The sequence below is a fragment of the Thunnus albacares genome, chromosome 2 (assembly GCF_914725855.1).
Source record: "Thunnus albacares chromosome 2, fThuAlb1.1, whole genome shotgun sequence".
In the NCBI taxonomy this organism is placed as follows: domain Eukaryota; kingdom Metazoa; phylum Chordata; class Actinopteri; order Scombriformes; family Scombridae; genus Thunnus; species Thunnus albacares.
Window position 1 is genome coordinate 25,886,030 of NC_058107.1, and position 12,504 is coordinate 25,898,533.

At 36.9% G+C, this 12,504-nt stretch overlaps 1 protein-coding gene across 1 annotated transcript; it reads right to left on the reverse strand.

Annotated features, from left to right (window-relative positions):
- Window positions 1–1,936: 1,936 nt before the first annotated feature.
- LOC122998293 (phospholipid phosphatase 1-like) lies at window positions 1,937–8,990 on the reverse strand. Its single transcript, XM_044375103.1, has 7 exons — window positions 8,861–8,990; window positions 8,527–8,693; window positions 5,011–5,162; window positions 4,598–4,878; window positions 3,806–3,863; window positions 3,261–3,437; window positions 1,937–2,758 (listed from the first exon to the last, which is right to left on the reverse strand). The coding sequence occupies exons 1-7, from the start codon at window positions 8,905–8,907 to the stop codon at window positions 2,633–2,635; spliced, it is 1,008 nt and encodes a 335-aa protein (XP_044231038.1). The 5' UTR covers window positions 8,908–8,990; the 3' UTR covers window positions 1,937–2,632.
- Window positions 8,991–12,504: the final 3,514 nt, after the last annotated feature.

Consider the following 12,504-nt stretch of genomic DNA (forward strand, 5'->3'; position numbering starts at 1 on the left):
GTTTACTAGACTAAAGGATGGGATCACAATTTTTCAAGTCTGTCTTAAACAATATTCAGGTGCCCAAATGAAAACCTCTTTCAATGTTTATATGGACAGCTGACTGTTGTTTTATGACAGACTTGAAAAAATGTGTCTGAGTTAGTCAAATCAAGTGGATATCTGCCACATTTACATTCTTTTTAGCAAAATTCTCTCTTTGTGTTTCCTCGGACAGCGTTTCCCTGTTGAACTCTAGTGGAAGTATAGTAACAAAATGAGGGACTTCGGCACTAAAATGACTGTAACATTGAAAGATATCTACTTGATTTGACTCATTTGGACGGCTGAGGTTCATATTAGCTTCAGATGAACTTTTAAATACATTTTTGCAGAGAATGAGACTTGTGGATTTTGGCCCCCATCACTTAAATTGTAAGGGATCTTCAAATGATCAGCATGAATAGGAGGAATGATTATGGCAAGAAAAACCTATTTCAGTGTTCATTTTGGTACCTGACGATTGTTTTAAGACAGACTTTAAAATTTGTGAACATATCCTTTAATGCACTTAGACCAACACTGGTGAGTTAGTTTGTTGCTGTCACTGAGTCATTAAACTCCTACATAGCCTAGTTCCTTCAATCACTATAATAGGATTAAACTCTAGTAGATCCTCTACTCTATTTACTGCCAAGGATCAGCAGCTGTCTGCTGACTGAACTTTCCTCGCATGAAGACAAGCTGACCTCTGTTCCTGTCAGAAACAACAAGAATGTGTCTGCCTCTTAATGTGCTGACTGGCACTTCACCTCCATATCCATGATACCACACAGACAGACAAACACGTTTTTCCATTGACGTCAGATGTTTCCTTATATTTGCATGTTAGTGGTTTCTATGGGCTGTCTATACAGGTGCAGCGGATGACCCACCCAATCTAGTGTTTCCTTTGAGAACACCTGAAAAGCCATTGTTTCACATCTGCATTTCTGAGACATTTGGTGTCTGAATAACACTCTCACTGTAGTTTCTCTTCCTCGATTTCTGACTCTGCAGTCTGGAAAAAGGCAAATCAGCTTCTCTACTGCAGCAAATTAGTCTACACTTTTTGTTCAAAATCAGCAGCTTTCACCATGTCCAAGACCAGTGGTGGAAAGTACATTTACTTAAGTACAATTTTGAGGTACTTGTACTTTACTTGAATATTTCCATTTTATGCTACTTAACATTTTCACTCCACTTTTCAGGGGGAAATTTATTTGACAATTTTAGTTACTTTACAGATTAAAATTTGACATGAAATAAGATAAGCTTATAAATTACGCTGCATTATTTAAGCCAGCGGTTCCCAAACTTCATTCCGTATTTCGGATATGTGAGTTGTTCGCTCCTCTAAACTTTGTTTCCAATAAATAAAGCCCAAAGAGGTAAAACTCCAATATTTGCAAAAACACAAAGATGAGAGCAAACTTCTGGAAAATGAATCCAAATTTATGTAGCAGAATTTTGTTTTTTCTTCTTTCTTATTCAAATTATTGTCTCACTGTCCCTCAGATTCATCTTGAGACTCTTATAAAGTCCTGAAGATCAAATTATAACAATAACATGATGGTTATACACTGATTCATCAGTATTAATAATGTTCTTTATTAAATGTATTTTATAGAGTCACAACCTGATTTCCTGATAAACAAGTACTTTTACTTTTAATACTTCAAGTAAATCTAGCTGATGATACTTTTACTTAAGTAGGATTTTAAATCTAGTATTTTTACTTGTAATGGAGTATTATATTGTTATATTTCTACTTTTACTTAAGGATCTGAGTACTTCCTCAAACACTGACCAAGACTCCTTTATCTTGTATTATATCTGCCTTGTATTGTTTACAGACAAAATACACAAAAATAATTTCCTTCCTTTTTAACAAAGTAGCAAAATGGAACTTTTTTTATGTCAATTTTATTCCCAGTACTGCTCTAAACAACAGAGCATGGACAAAAACACAAAGAGAGCTTCATACAAACTGTAAAAAAAGAAAGAAAAACAATGCATTGTATTCATAATAAATCACGTTTCCATGAAATTACATCAGGAAGGGGATTGAACAGCAGACAGCAGCAACAATCTGACTAAGGCAAAAACGGACATAAAATATATTATTTCTGAGTTCAGTTTCCATTTTAGGTTTAAGGACAGTCCAGGTTTTCTTCATCACAGGTGCCAGGCCCTCTACAAGCCTGCTTGCAGTGAGCACACAGACGCTCATTATGTTCTGGGCAAATGGAATTTCATTCATTCATGACGGCAACATCCGACCAATATACATGAGCAACCACATTTCCAACAAGCTAACACTGTAAAAAAAAGCCACCGTTTCTGAAGTAAATCCAACATTTGTCGTGTCATTCCGTAATAAACTGTTGGATTTACCTAAAACTTTGCAGAAACTTCTGCTTCTTTATTACACATAAGTTCAAGTACTGCCTTCTGTAGTGCACTTTTCTTACTGCAATCAAAGTTTACTGATCACACCAAAAGGTAGCAGCTAATGCCTGCAGGCTGCAGTTGTGGCTCCGGCAGCAAATCATGTTGAGGGAATGCAAAGAAACAGCCGGCCTTATACAGTATTTTCTATGAGGCCTCAGTTTCAGTCAGTGCTGCCATAGTGGTTCCCATTGGAAGGGTTTTCCTGTAAACTGTTATGTGAGGCCTCTTCCTCCTGTGACACCACTGGGTCAACTGGCTGTTCAAAGAAGTTGGACACACAGCACACCTGCGGAAGAAAAAACAAATGAATTATTTACTTGCTATTCTATTAGTACTATTTTATTAGTGTTAGTACTTTAAAGCCTCCTCTGGTGGGCCAGTCATTCAAATATCATGCTGTGCAGACAAACCTTGTTCAAACCCCTTTGTTTTTGATATCTAGTGGAGATTCCAAAGTTTCCAAAGATACCAAAAATTTCAGGTGGATTTTGGGGGAAATGTTTGTAAAAATATAACCAAGATATGTGGAATATTTACATTTGATGCAATGATGAAAGCATGCAGAATTTACAGTATACGACGCAGATGATTTTTCTACACTTGAAGCCACTTATGAGGAAAGAAATAAGTAAAACCAAGTGTTAAACCTGATTTTAAAAGCACTTCAACATGGTCAACACATGCTCTTTCTAAATTTTGCTTGAACAAATTGACTTTTTTAATTGCATATTGTGAGAATTAAACCATAAAATCCTGCAGTTATTAATAGCTCCTTAGACGAAACTTACCGTGAGAATAGCCACTACACCCCCTTGCAGGAGGCCAGCGAGCACGTCACTCCAGTGATGTTTATAGTCAGACACCCGAGACAGACCCACATACACAGCCGTTGCGATCAGGAAGAACTGGATGGTGGGACGCAGAAGCCTCGCCCACTCTGACTTCAGTCTGGCGTGAATGTACAGCTACAGTAGTGAGAGGGAGAAAATATATATCAACAGACAAAAAAAAGCTGCGGAGTCATACCTGTACATGCAGTTTATATTGTCCAAGCTAATATTTAGGCTATAGGTGTTGTTGGCTAATGCCTTTGCTGGAAAGAGCTCTGTAGTTTATAACAAGTCTTGCATTCAGATGTGATAATGACATAAACAAGTACATTTTAAGGCATTAGCTTATGAAACCAGGTATAGACAGAAAACCGGAAGAAGCAAAGATTTCTATTATTAGAATTTGCATTGGGTTTTTTTTTGCATTTTGAGCATCTCTAGCAGTCATATTTAGGCAAAAATTTGGCTAAAACTTTTTATGTAAATAGAAAATATGTACTTACTACAAGGAACAGCATGCAGTACATCGAGAAGGATGAATGGCCAGAGTAGAAGGACAGTCTACAAAAGATAAAGAGAAGAGATACCGAATAAAAAATAAGTCAGGATATTCTAAATTAAAGCTCTTTTCATGAGAAATTCTTTATTATTGTCATTTTTCACAAAATAAATTTACACATGGATTAAGGGGGAATTCCACCTATTTTATACATCAAAATACAGGCTGAAAATGACCCAGTTGTATAATTTCTATAGGTGTTCTGGAGGAGCTTTATCTGGGGAAAATAAGCCCTGCTGATGTCAAATTGTTAGCAGTTTGTTAAAAAACCTAATTAACAAATTGGGGGCTTCAAAGACATGGGCCTTTAGCATTTCACTGTGATTGTACTTTATATGATTACATGTGACAAATAAATAAACTTGATTGATTGATTGATTTAACGAAAAGACACTATTGAGCTTGCATTATGAGAAGTGTAGGATCCAGTATTTTTGGATCTCAACCAATACTCCAGATTAAAAATCAGAATATGTCAGCATATTTTAAATGTTTTAATGTGTCTCTTGCTCCTCACAAAATTCCCCCAACTTTATGGAAGTGCTTTACTAACTTGCTGGAGTATCCCTGTGATGATTGCCAGCCTGAAACTAAGAAATTGTTCTTTTGCATGTGTATCTTTTAACAGTTTAACTGTTTGTTTTTTTTTCACAGTCACCACATGTACCCCAAAGTAATGTAAATAAATGGGCTCTCTTAAATTTTCCATGAGACCCAATGCCTGACAGGCTATTACCTGGCCTCATCTACCAGGAACTTGTCTCCAGTGCAGGTAAAGTTCTCGATGTATCCCCCAGCTTTGCAGTTGATGCGATCCCAGGCTGGTTTGCATACAGCCAGGAAGTTCGGCCGCAGACGACCAATAGAGTATTTGGCTATGTCTGTCAGAGACTGGCTAGCAGCAGCTCCAAATACATAGCTGCCCACAGCTTTGTATACACACGCTACATATTTTGTGCCCAAAGATTGGTTCTTGATGCGAGACAAGTAGACAGAAAGGCACTCGCCACATATGACCTGTAAGAGAAGAGATTAAACGATAAGTAACCTTTTCTCAAGCAAACAGTGACACACTAAAGCAGTCAAACTTGTTGTGCAGTGACATTCAAAGGTCAGAGGACTTATAGAAGAAGAATAGTGATTACTTACCACGATCAGTGTGAAGGGGATCATGACTCCTCCCAGCAGCTGGTAGGATATGGTGTCCTCTTTGAGGGGGTATCTGATAGACTCATCATTACAGAAAAATCCTCGTTTGAATGGGTTGTGTTGAGGAGTGAGGATAAAAAACGGAAGTCCAACTGATAAAAAGAAGAGAGAGCCAGACAATGACTGTAAACATGTTCGTCTTACAGCTTGATAAACATCGAAAATGTACATCATGTTAAAGGGTAACTGTTTTTTTTTTCAACTTGGATGCTATTTTCCCATTATTTTGGGTCTGACTAATGAGGACAAACATTTTTGAAATTGGTCCAGTATTGAGTGAGAGCGATGTAATGTAATCCTTGGGGGCAACTGCGCCCGTAAAAGTCTGTCCAGTAAAAGTGCTTGTTTTTGCCGCTGACAGGCTCAGATTGTTATTACAAGTGTCTGACGACGAAAGTAAACATGGGAACAAGTTGCCTGTAGCAGCATTATGGCTAAATGCATAGAGATCTATATCTGGTGCAGCTTACCGGCTAAAAAAACCACCCACATATTTATCTGTGCAGTTTGTGTACATGTATTAAGACTTTTACCGCAATGACGGATTATCCCGTGGACTATTATGAAGATGATCATGAGTCACTTTGACTAGCCAAGCGTATTTATTTGAGTACACAGAGAGGACCTAAAACAACTGAAAGAGGAAAAACGAAGAATGGAGGCAGAAAGGCAGTAACTGTTAACTCAGCAAAACTGCTGGTTTTCCTGCAGTCACTGCTCTCCACTTCTGAAGAGTGAAAAGGAAAACTTTTTCTGCAGAGTGAGACATGTTGCTGCCAGACTCGGAAAATCTAGAAGTGTCCACGGATAAGTATCACCGCTGTGTAAATACTACAAATGGATTAACAGGCTGGCTAGACCAAATGTTCAGTTTCATAGGGTAGGAAAAATATGATTTCAACACGTAATTGTGAGGAGTTACAGTATGCAAGTCACCCACATATTCATCCGCACACGCCAGTTTGTTTACATGTACAAGGCTGACTTTCACCGCGGTTGAACTATACGGAAACTAAAAAGTTAGCTTTAATGCTGCTACAGACTGCTACTTCCTGTGTTTACTTTAGTTGTCAGACAGTTATAATAACAATTTGAGCCTGTCAATGGCAAAAACAAGCACTTTTACTGGACATACTTTGACGGGCTCAATTGCCCTCAAGGATTACATTGCAGCCCATTTCGCGGCTGCGATCTCGCTCAATACTGGGCTAATTTCAAAAATGTTTGTCCCCAATAATCATTTAGACCCAAAATGATGGGAAAAGAGGGTCCAGGTTGAAAAATACCGAAGTTTCCCTTTAACAAGCAGCTTTAAGAACTTGTGTGACTGAGTTTGATGAGCCACTAATCAATTACACAATGCTTGTAATTCTATGATTTAGTCACAGGAAACGTAACGTGTTGGAATCACACAGGCGTTTCCCTCTTAAAAAAGAAGCTTTTTTTAAAAGTGGTGCTCATGGTTGTTATTTGGCTGCAAGATATTCACTCCGTGCAAAGCCATAATGTTATTAAAGAGCTTTGAGTATAGGCAGAACAATATTGCAAAAGCAAGCATTCGAATCATGTGTTGACAATGATTAGCTTGAGGAGATTTTATTCCCTTTATTCTTTATTCACCACTTTCCGTTTTATCTGCAACTTTCCAGATTATTACAAAACTGAATGGAGGTTGCAAAAAAAGACAGTTGACTAAACAGAAGTCACTGATGGATCACCAGGCAGTCTTCCAAGTATGTTCACTGGTATTGATGGTTACAGGATACTTGATTTATCATACAATCACAGATCTTTGTTTAGACTTGTTAGTATAAACTTACTGCAGAGCAAATTACCTCAACTGACGTCTTTCGAAATTCTGGATAAACAAGAACTGGTTATGCGTGACAGCAGTGGATTGTACTGACTGATGATTAATCCATCAAAATTTTATCTACTTTAACTAGAATGAGACTTTCTTCATAAGAAGGGTGGGTCCAACATTAACCCCAAGAAAGAGAGGAGCATAACTAGCGGGAGAATATGATAGTAGTTTAAAATAATCCACAATCTATTTTTTTTCCAACGTATATGTTTATTTATTTATTCTTTATTTCTTCTCTGCAGTAGATTCATCAATTAATCGTTTTGAGCCATTTTTTAAGAAAAAAAGTTAAAATTCTCTGGTTCCAGCTTCTAAAATGTGAATATTTTCTGGTTTCTTTAGTCCTCTATGACACTAAACTGAATATCTTTGGGTTGTGGACTATTGGTCAGGACAAAACATGAAACTTTAGATTGCATCTTGGGATTTGGGAAATAATCACTGATATTTTTTCAACATTTTCTGCTTTTTTAAAGACCAAATGATTACTTGATTAAATCAGGAAAATAATCGATATGTCTGTATGTGTTGATAATTTGCTTCAATTCAAGATTTTGATGACATATTTTAAAGATCTAACAGTTTTTTCTCAGTATTTATCATATTATTTGTATGTTTTTTTTTTTATCTGTATGGGTGCTTTCAAATCTCCCTTTTGCTACAGTATATCCCTCTGACCCTGTCAAATGAGAAGGGACAATAAAATGAGAAACTAGATGAAAAGACGGAGACATTAGTGTTTTATATATACTGTAAATAATACTGAAAGTTGAAACAGACAACCTGCAGTAATATCTTACTGCAGAGTACAGACAAACACTTTTTAAGTATGTAACTTTAATTCACAATGACAGAGCCTCAGTTAGATTTAAAATCTCTTTTACAGGAGTCTTCTGGCCAAGATAGCAGCAGCACATAAAACATGGAGATCACAAAACATCAGAAGTAAGACTGACTCAATAATGATTTAAAGGAAAAAGTAATTACATTATCCAGTTTGGCTGTTCCTGCCAACCCAAAACAAAACGAGAGGAGATAATTGGTGTGCAGTGAGCTGCAGAGCCAACCACAAGATACTGACTAAGCAAAATGACAGAGCAGATTAATCACAGGAGAAGATTACTGGAACTCTGTGTGTTTATGGTAGCTATCACACTGAAACTATGGACAGTAAAGTCCTGAATTTATACAACTTTGGGCTTTAAAATGTTTTTTTTTATCGCAGTGTCACTCCCCTTTAAATGTCATAGCCCTGCAGCATGTATCTTTGCTATGATTACATTCCAAACAGGGAGCTAAAAATACAGCTTTGCTTGGAAAAAAAACACACAGGGTGGGACTTTGTTGCCTTTTTTCCATCTTCCTGTCTGCTTCCCTAAACCTCAAGCTCTCCAATTGCTATTTATATGACGTTTGTGTAAATCGGTAGCTTAAACTTTATAAAATGTGTCTTCACCAAAATAGTATTCTAAGAGTTGTTTTTTATTTTATTTTAATGAGCTGCAAGTCCTAGAATAAATAAACAACACGGATTAAAAGGTGGGTTTAACAGCGGTGGGTTTAACAGCAGGGGGTGGATCAGCGGTACATACCGAGGAGAAGACAGGTAATGTCTAGCAGGATGAGCGGCATCCCCGAAGCTTCAAACATGTTGCGTCCTCTTTTTCTGCTCTCTGTCTTAGTGAAAAATGTCCGGTCCTGACAGTGCCGGCTGGCTTTGGGCGAGACGAGACGCAGCCTATCTGCCGCACATGTCTCGCTATTTCCAGCAAAAAATTAAAACAGTGTCATTGTGCTGCCAAAAACTCCAGGGACTCTCCGGTAAGCTATAAAACTAAAAGGTAAAATATACTCTATAGGTCAAAAACACTCAGCTAACAGGCTATAACTAATCTAACACCACCACACACGTGAACAGCCTCTCACCCTTTTAACTTCTCAAAAACCAGCACTGCAGGATTTCTTCCGCTCATAATGCCGTCCGGTGCTGAGATGAGACATAACCGGAGAGTCGCGGGGAGAAGCGCCAGTTCACCGCTGTGATTAGTGATGCCTTCATGTACAGCTCGGGAAAAAAGCAAACGCGTGAAACCTGAGCTTCTGAGCTGTGACGTTGAGTGGGAGGAGAGATCTAACAGTGGTAAAAAGTAACTAAGTACATTTACTCAAGTACTGTACAATTTTGAGGCACTTGTACTTTACTTGAATATTTCCATTTGATGCTACTTATATTTCCACTCCACTACATCGCAGAGGGAAATATTGTACTCTACCACATTTATTTCACAGCTTTAGTTACTTTTCAGATAAGGATTTGACCCTACGGATAAAATAACGAGCTTTTAAAAGTTAAAGATGAAACCTGTGGTTTCCAATCTTTTTGGCTTTTGACGTCTTACAAAAAGCAGTGTGTAGTCGTGGTCCCATTTCAGATGTCTATGAGTTGTTAACAGCTCCATCAAATAGTGATTTTTCCTTTTAAACTCACATGGTTTCATTTAAATAAATGTTCAAATGATCCTATATTTCACCAAAAATCAAAGATTAGAGAAAAAGTCCTAAAACTGTAAACAGATTTGTGTATCAGAACTTTGTTTTTTCTTCTTTCCTCTCCCATTAATCATCTCACAACCCCTCAAATTTATCTGGTGACCCTTTGGAGGGGCCCAAACCCTAGGTTGGGAACCACAGGAATAAACTAACTAAATGTATATAAAGTAGTTCAAACTAGCAGCCACAACAGTGTTACAACAGTAACATGCTGCTTACACACTGATACTTCAGTATTAATAATCTAATGATGTCACATATAATAGGCTAATATATCAGTCAGAGGGACAGAATGAGTACTTTTACTTGGATACTTTACTTTTAACTGCTAATACTTATGAACTTTTACATAAGTAGGATTTTTCATGCAGGACATTCACTTGTAATGGAGTATTTTTCCATTGCTATATTAGTACTTTTACTTGAGTAAAGGATCTGACACTGGTATTTAAGAAGTATTGAGACAAGTGTTTTAATGCACCACAATGTAAAAACACTCTGATACAAGTAAACGTCCTGCATACAAAGTTTTACCTAAAGGATGAGTAAATAGCATGTTAATGTTGTAGCTTGACAATGAAGAGCTAATTTTAACTGATGTATATACTGTTGGGGAGTTTATTAATAATAATCATTGTAATCTTTATTTATAGAGAACTTTTCAAAACCCACCTTACAAAGTGCTTCACACAGAAAACAAAATGAAACAGATAAATCATAAAATCATAAGATTTTAAAAAACAGATAAAACCAATTCAGTGTAAGATAAAACAAGACAAATTTTAAGAATGTGCATTTCCTGCATCACTGCTAGCTGATTAGACTGCCAGCTGCTGCTCCAGCAAAAATTTCTTTTAATATTGTAGCGCCACCTACGGGTGAAGTTATGTGAAACTTATACTTGTAACAGTTCACAGCAAGTGAGTAACATGCACATCTGTCTTCATCATGGTTTGAATTGTTTTAATGTTGATCAGAGAGAAAACCATCTGACTCCTTTGACTCACATGTTTAAAAAGACACATAATAGCCTCCATTATGTAAGTTGTCCAGACAAAAAGTTTTCTGGACAATTTTCACACCACAACAATGGCAATGCATGCTGAGAAGTATATTCAAATAAGCAAACACTGCTTATAAATAACTTAATTTGAAAAGAGGAGACAACGTGTGTGTGTGTGAGAGAGAGAGACTGAAGCAGTTTTGAATTGTAAATGAAACCTGAGGCCACTGAATGTTTGGACGTACTAACAGTTGAAAGGGAGAGAGAGAATCACAATCGGCTGATTGGCGCCAGCTGTGTCTCCGTGTCTGCATTTCCTTAAAGGGAGCAGTCTCGCCAGGTGTGGGAATCAAACCCACAACCTCGTAATCTCATAGGGAAGCTGACCATATTTACATTTTGAGAGCGAGGATGTTTGTGGAAACATTTTGAGGTATGATATGTGCTTGGAGAGTTAAAACTGGGAGTGAGACGTATTTCGGATTTACATTTTAGGGAAAATGGCTGCTTCAGCCTGTGCCTGATGACACATTGATAAGATCTAAAAACTGCTGTAAAAGTTGTCCTTTTGGACTTAAATTGCTTCAAAAGTACAAAAGGTATCACAACACAGAACAAAACTTTGAATCTTGAAAGTTTGCTGAATGTTTTAAAGTTTAATCCATCCGTCCTGAGATCTATCATTCCTTCCACAGACTGCCATTATAAATTTTACTATTTTTAAAATGTATATAAAGTCACTGGAATACGCTAGAAAATATAAAAGTAATAGCACACATTGTGGAAACATGCTCAACATGTTAGAATTGGAAATACATTTCTAGCTGCAATTGCAGCAATCACATGATAAAAATAGAAATAAGAGACAGTTCAAAATACAAACCCAAGTAATATCAGGAAATTCTTAAGAAGAGACTTAAAGGAAGTCACTGACCCAGCCAGCCTGACTTCCTCGGTAACGTCATTTTTCAGGAGAAAAATCTAATTTATGACATTGTATCATAATTTATAAACTGATCATAGGTTTTCAATGTAAAGTCTTAATCTGTAGAGTAACTAGCATTAACAAGTAGCATTAAAAGGAAATACTCCAGTAAAGAGCAAGAACCTCCAAACTGTACTATGTACAGTATTTGGGTAAATGTACTTAAATCATTTAATTATACATTTAATTAAAAAGTAGTGAAAAATGCCCATCAAAAGTTTGGAAAAACGACAATGACGTCTTCAAATCGTCTTCAAACTGTCCAAAATGCAACTGACTTCTACTACATTAAACACAAATTTTAGGATTATGTACCTTGTAAGTACAATTTCATCTAAGATAATAAATGCCCTAAAACTATATTTTGACACGGGGACCTTCTTCAACACAGGCCCTCAAGATTAGATTAGTTAAATTATCACAAGCCATGTGGCACACAGTAAACAACAGGCCAGTTGGTTGATCCAGCCTTGTCCACAACAATAATATGCACCATTAAAGCACAATATCAGTCGACATGAAAAGGGCCTTAAGGTGCATCTGGCTTCATTATCTGATCTTGAGGCCCTGTCTTGAAGAGGAATCTGTGTCAAAATGCAGTTTTAAGACTTTCTTTGTTTCGGTTTTGTGCTTATTCCTACATGTTTAATCTGATTACCTCACAGTAAATCCGAGGCTCGGCAGGATAATAGCATAAAAAGCTGTACAAATTGCACATATGTTATAGGAGGAGGGGCCTCCTTAACGGTCAATCTGGCCATAAATTAATTGACCAGGTGATTAATTTTCTGTGAGTTGACTAATTAACTCGATTAATTGAATGTTCTCACATAAATTTGAATTCTTTTTCAAAATGCTCAAAACACCTTGATTAATTATCTTGGTTTATATTATCTTGCTTATTTAATAAAAATAAAAAAAAAGGCCTTTTTTCTTGTTGGTGTTGTTGTTTCTATCTTTAATACTTTGTGTAGTAGCTGACGTGACTATCATCAAAACTCTCCTGACTGGAGTAAAGTCCTATTTGTCAAG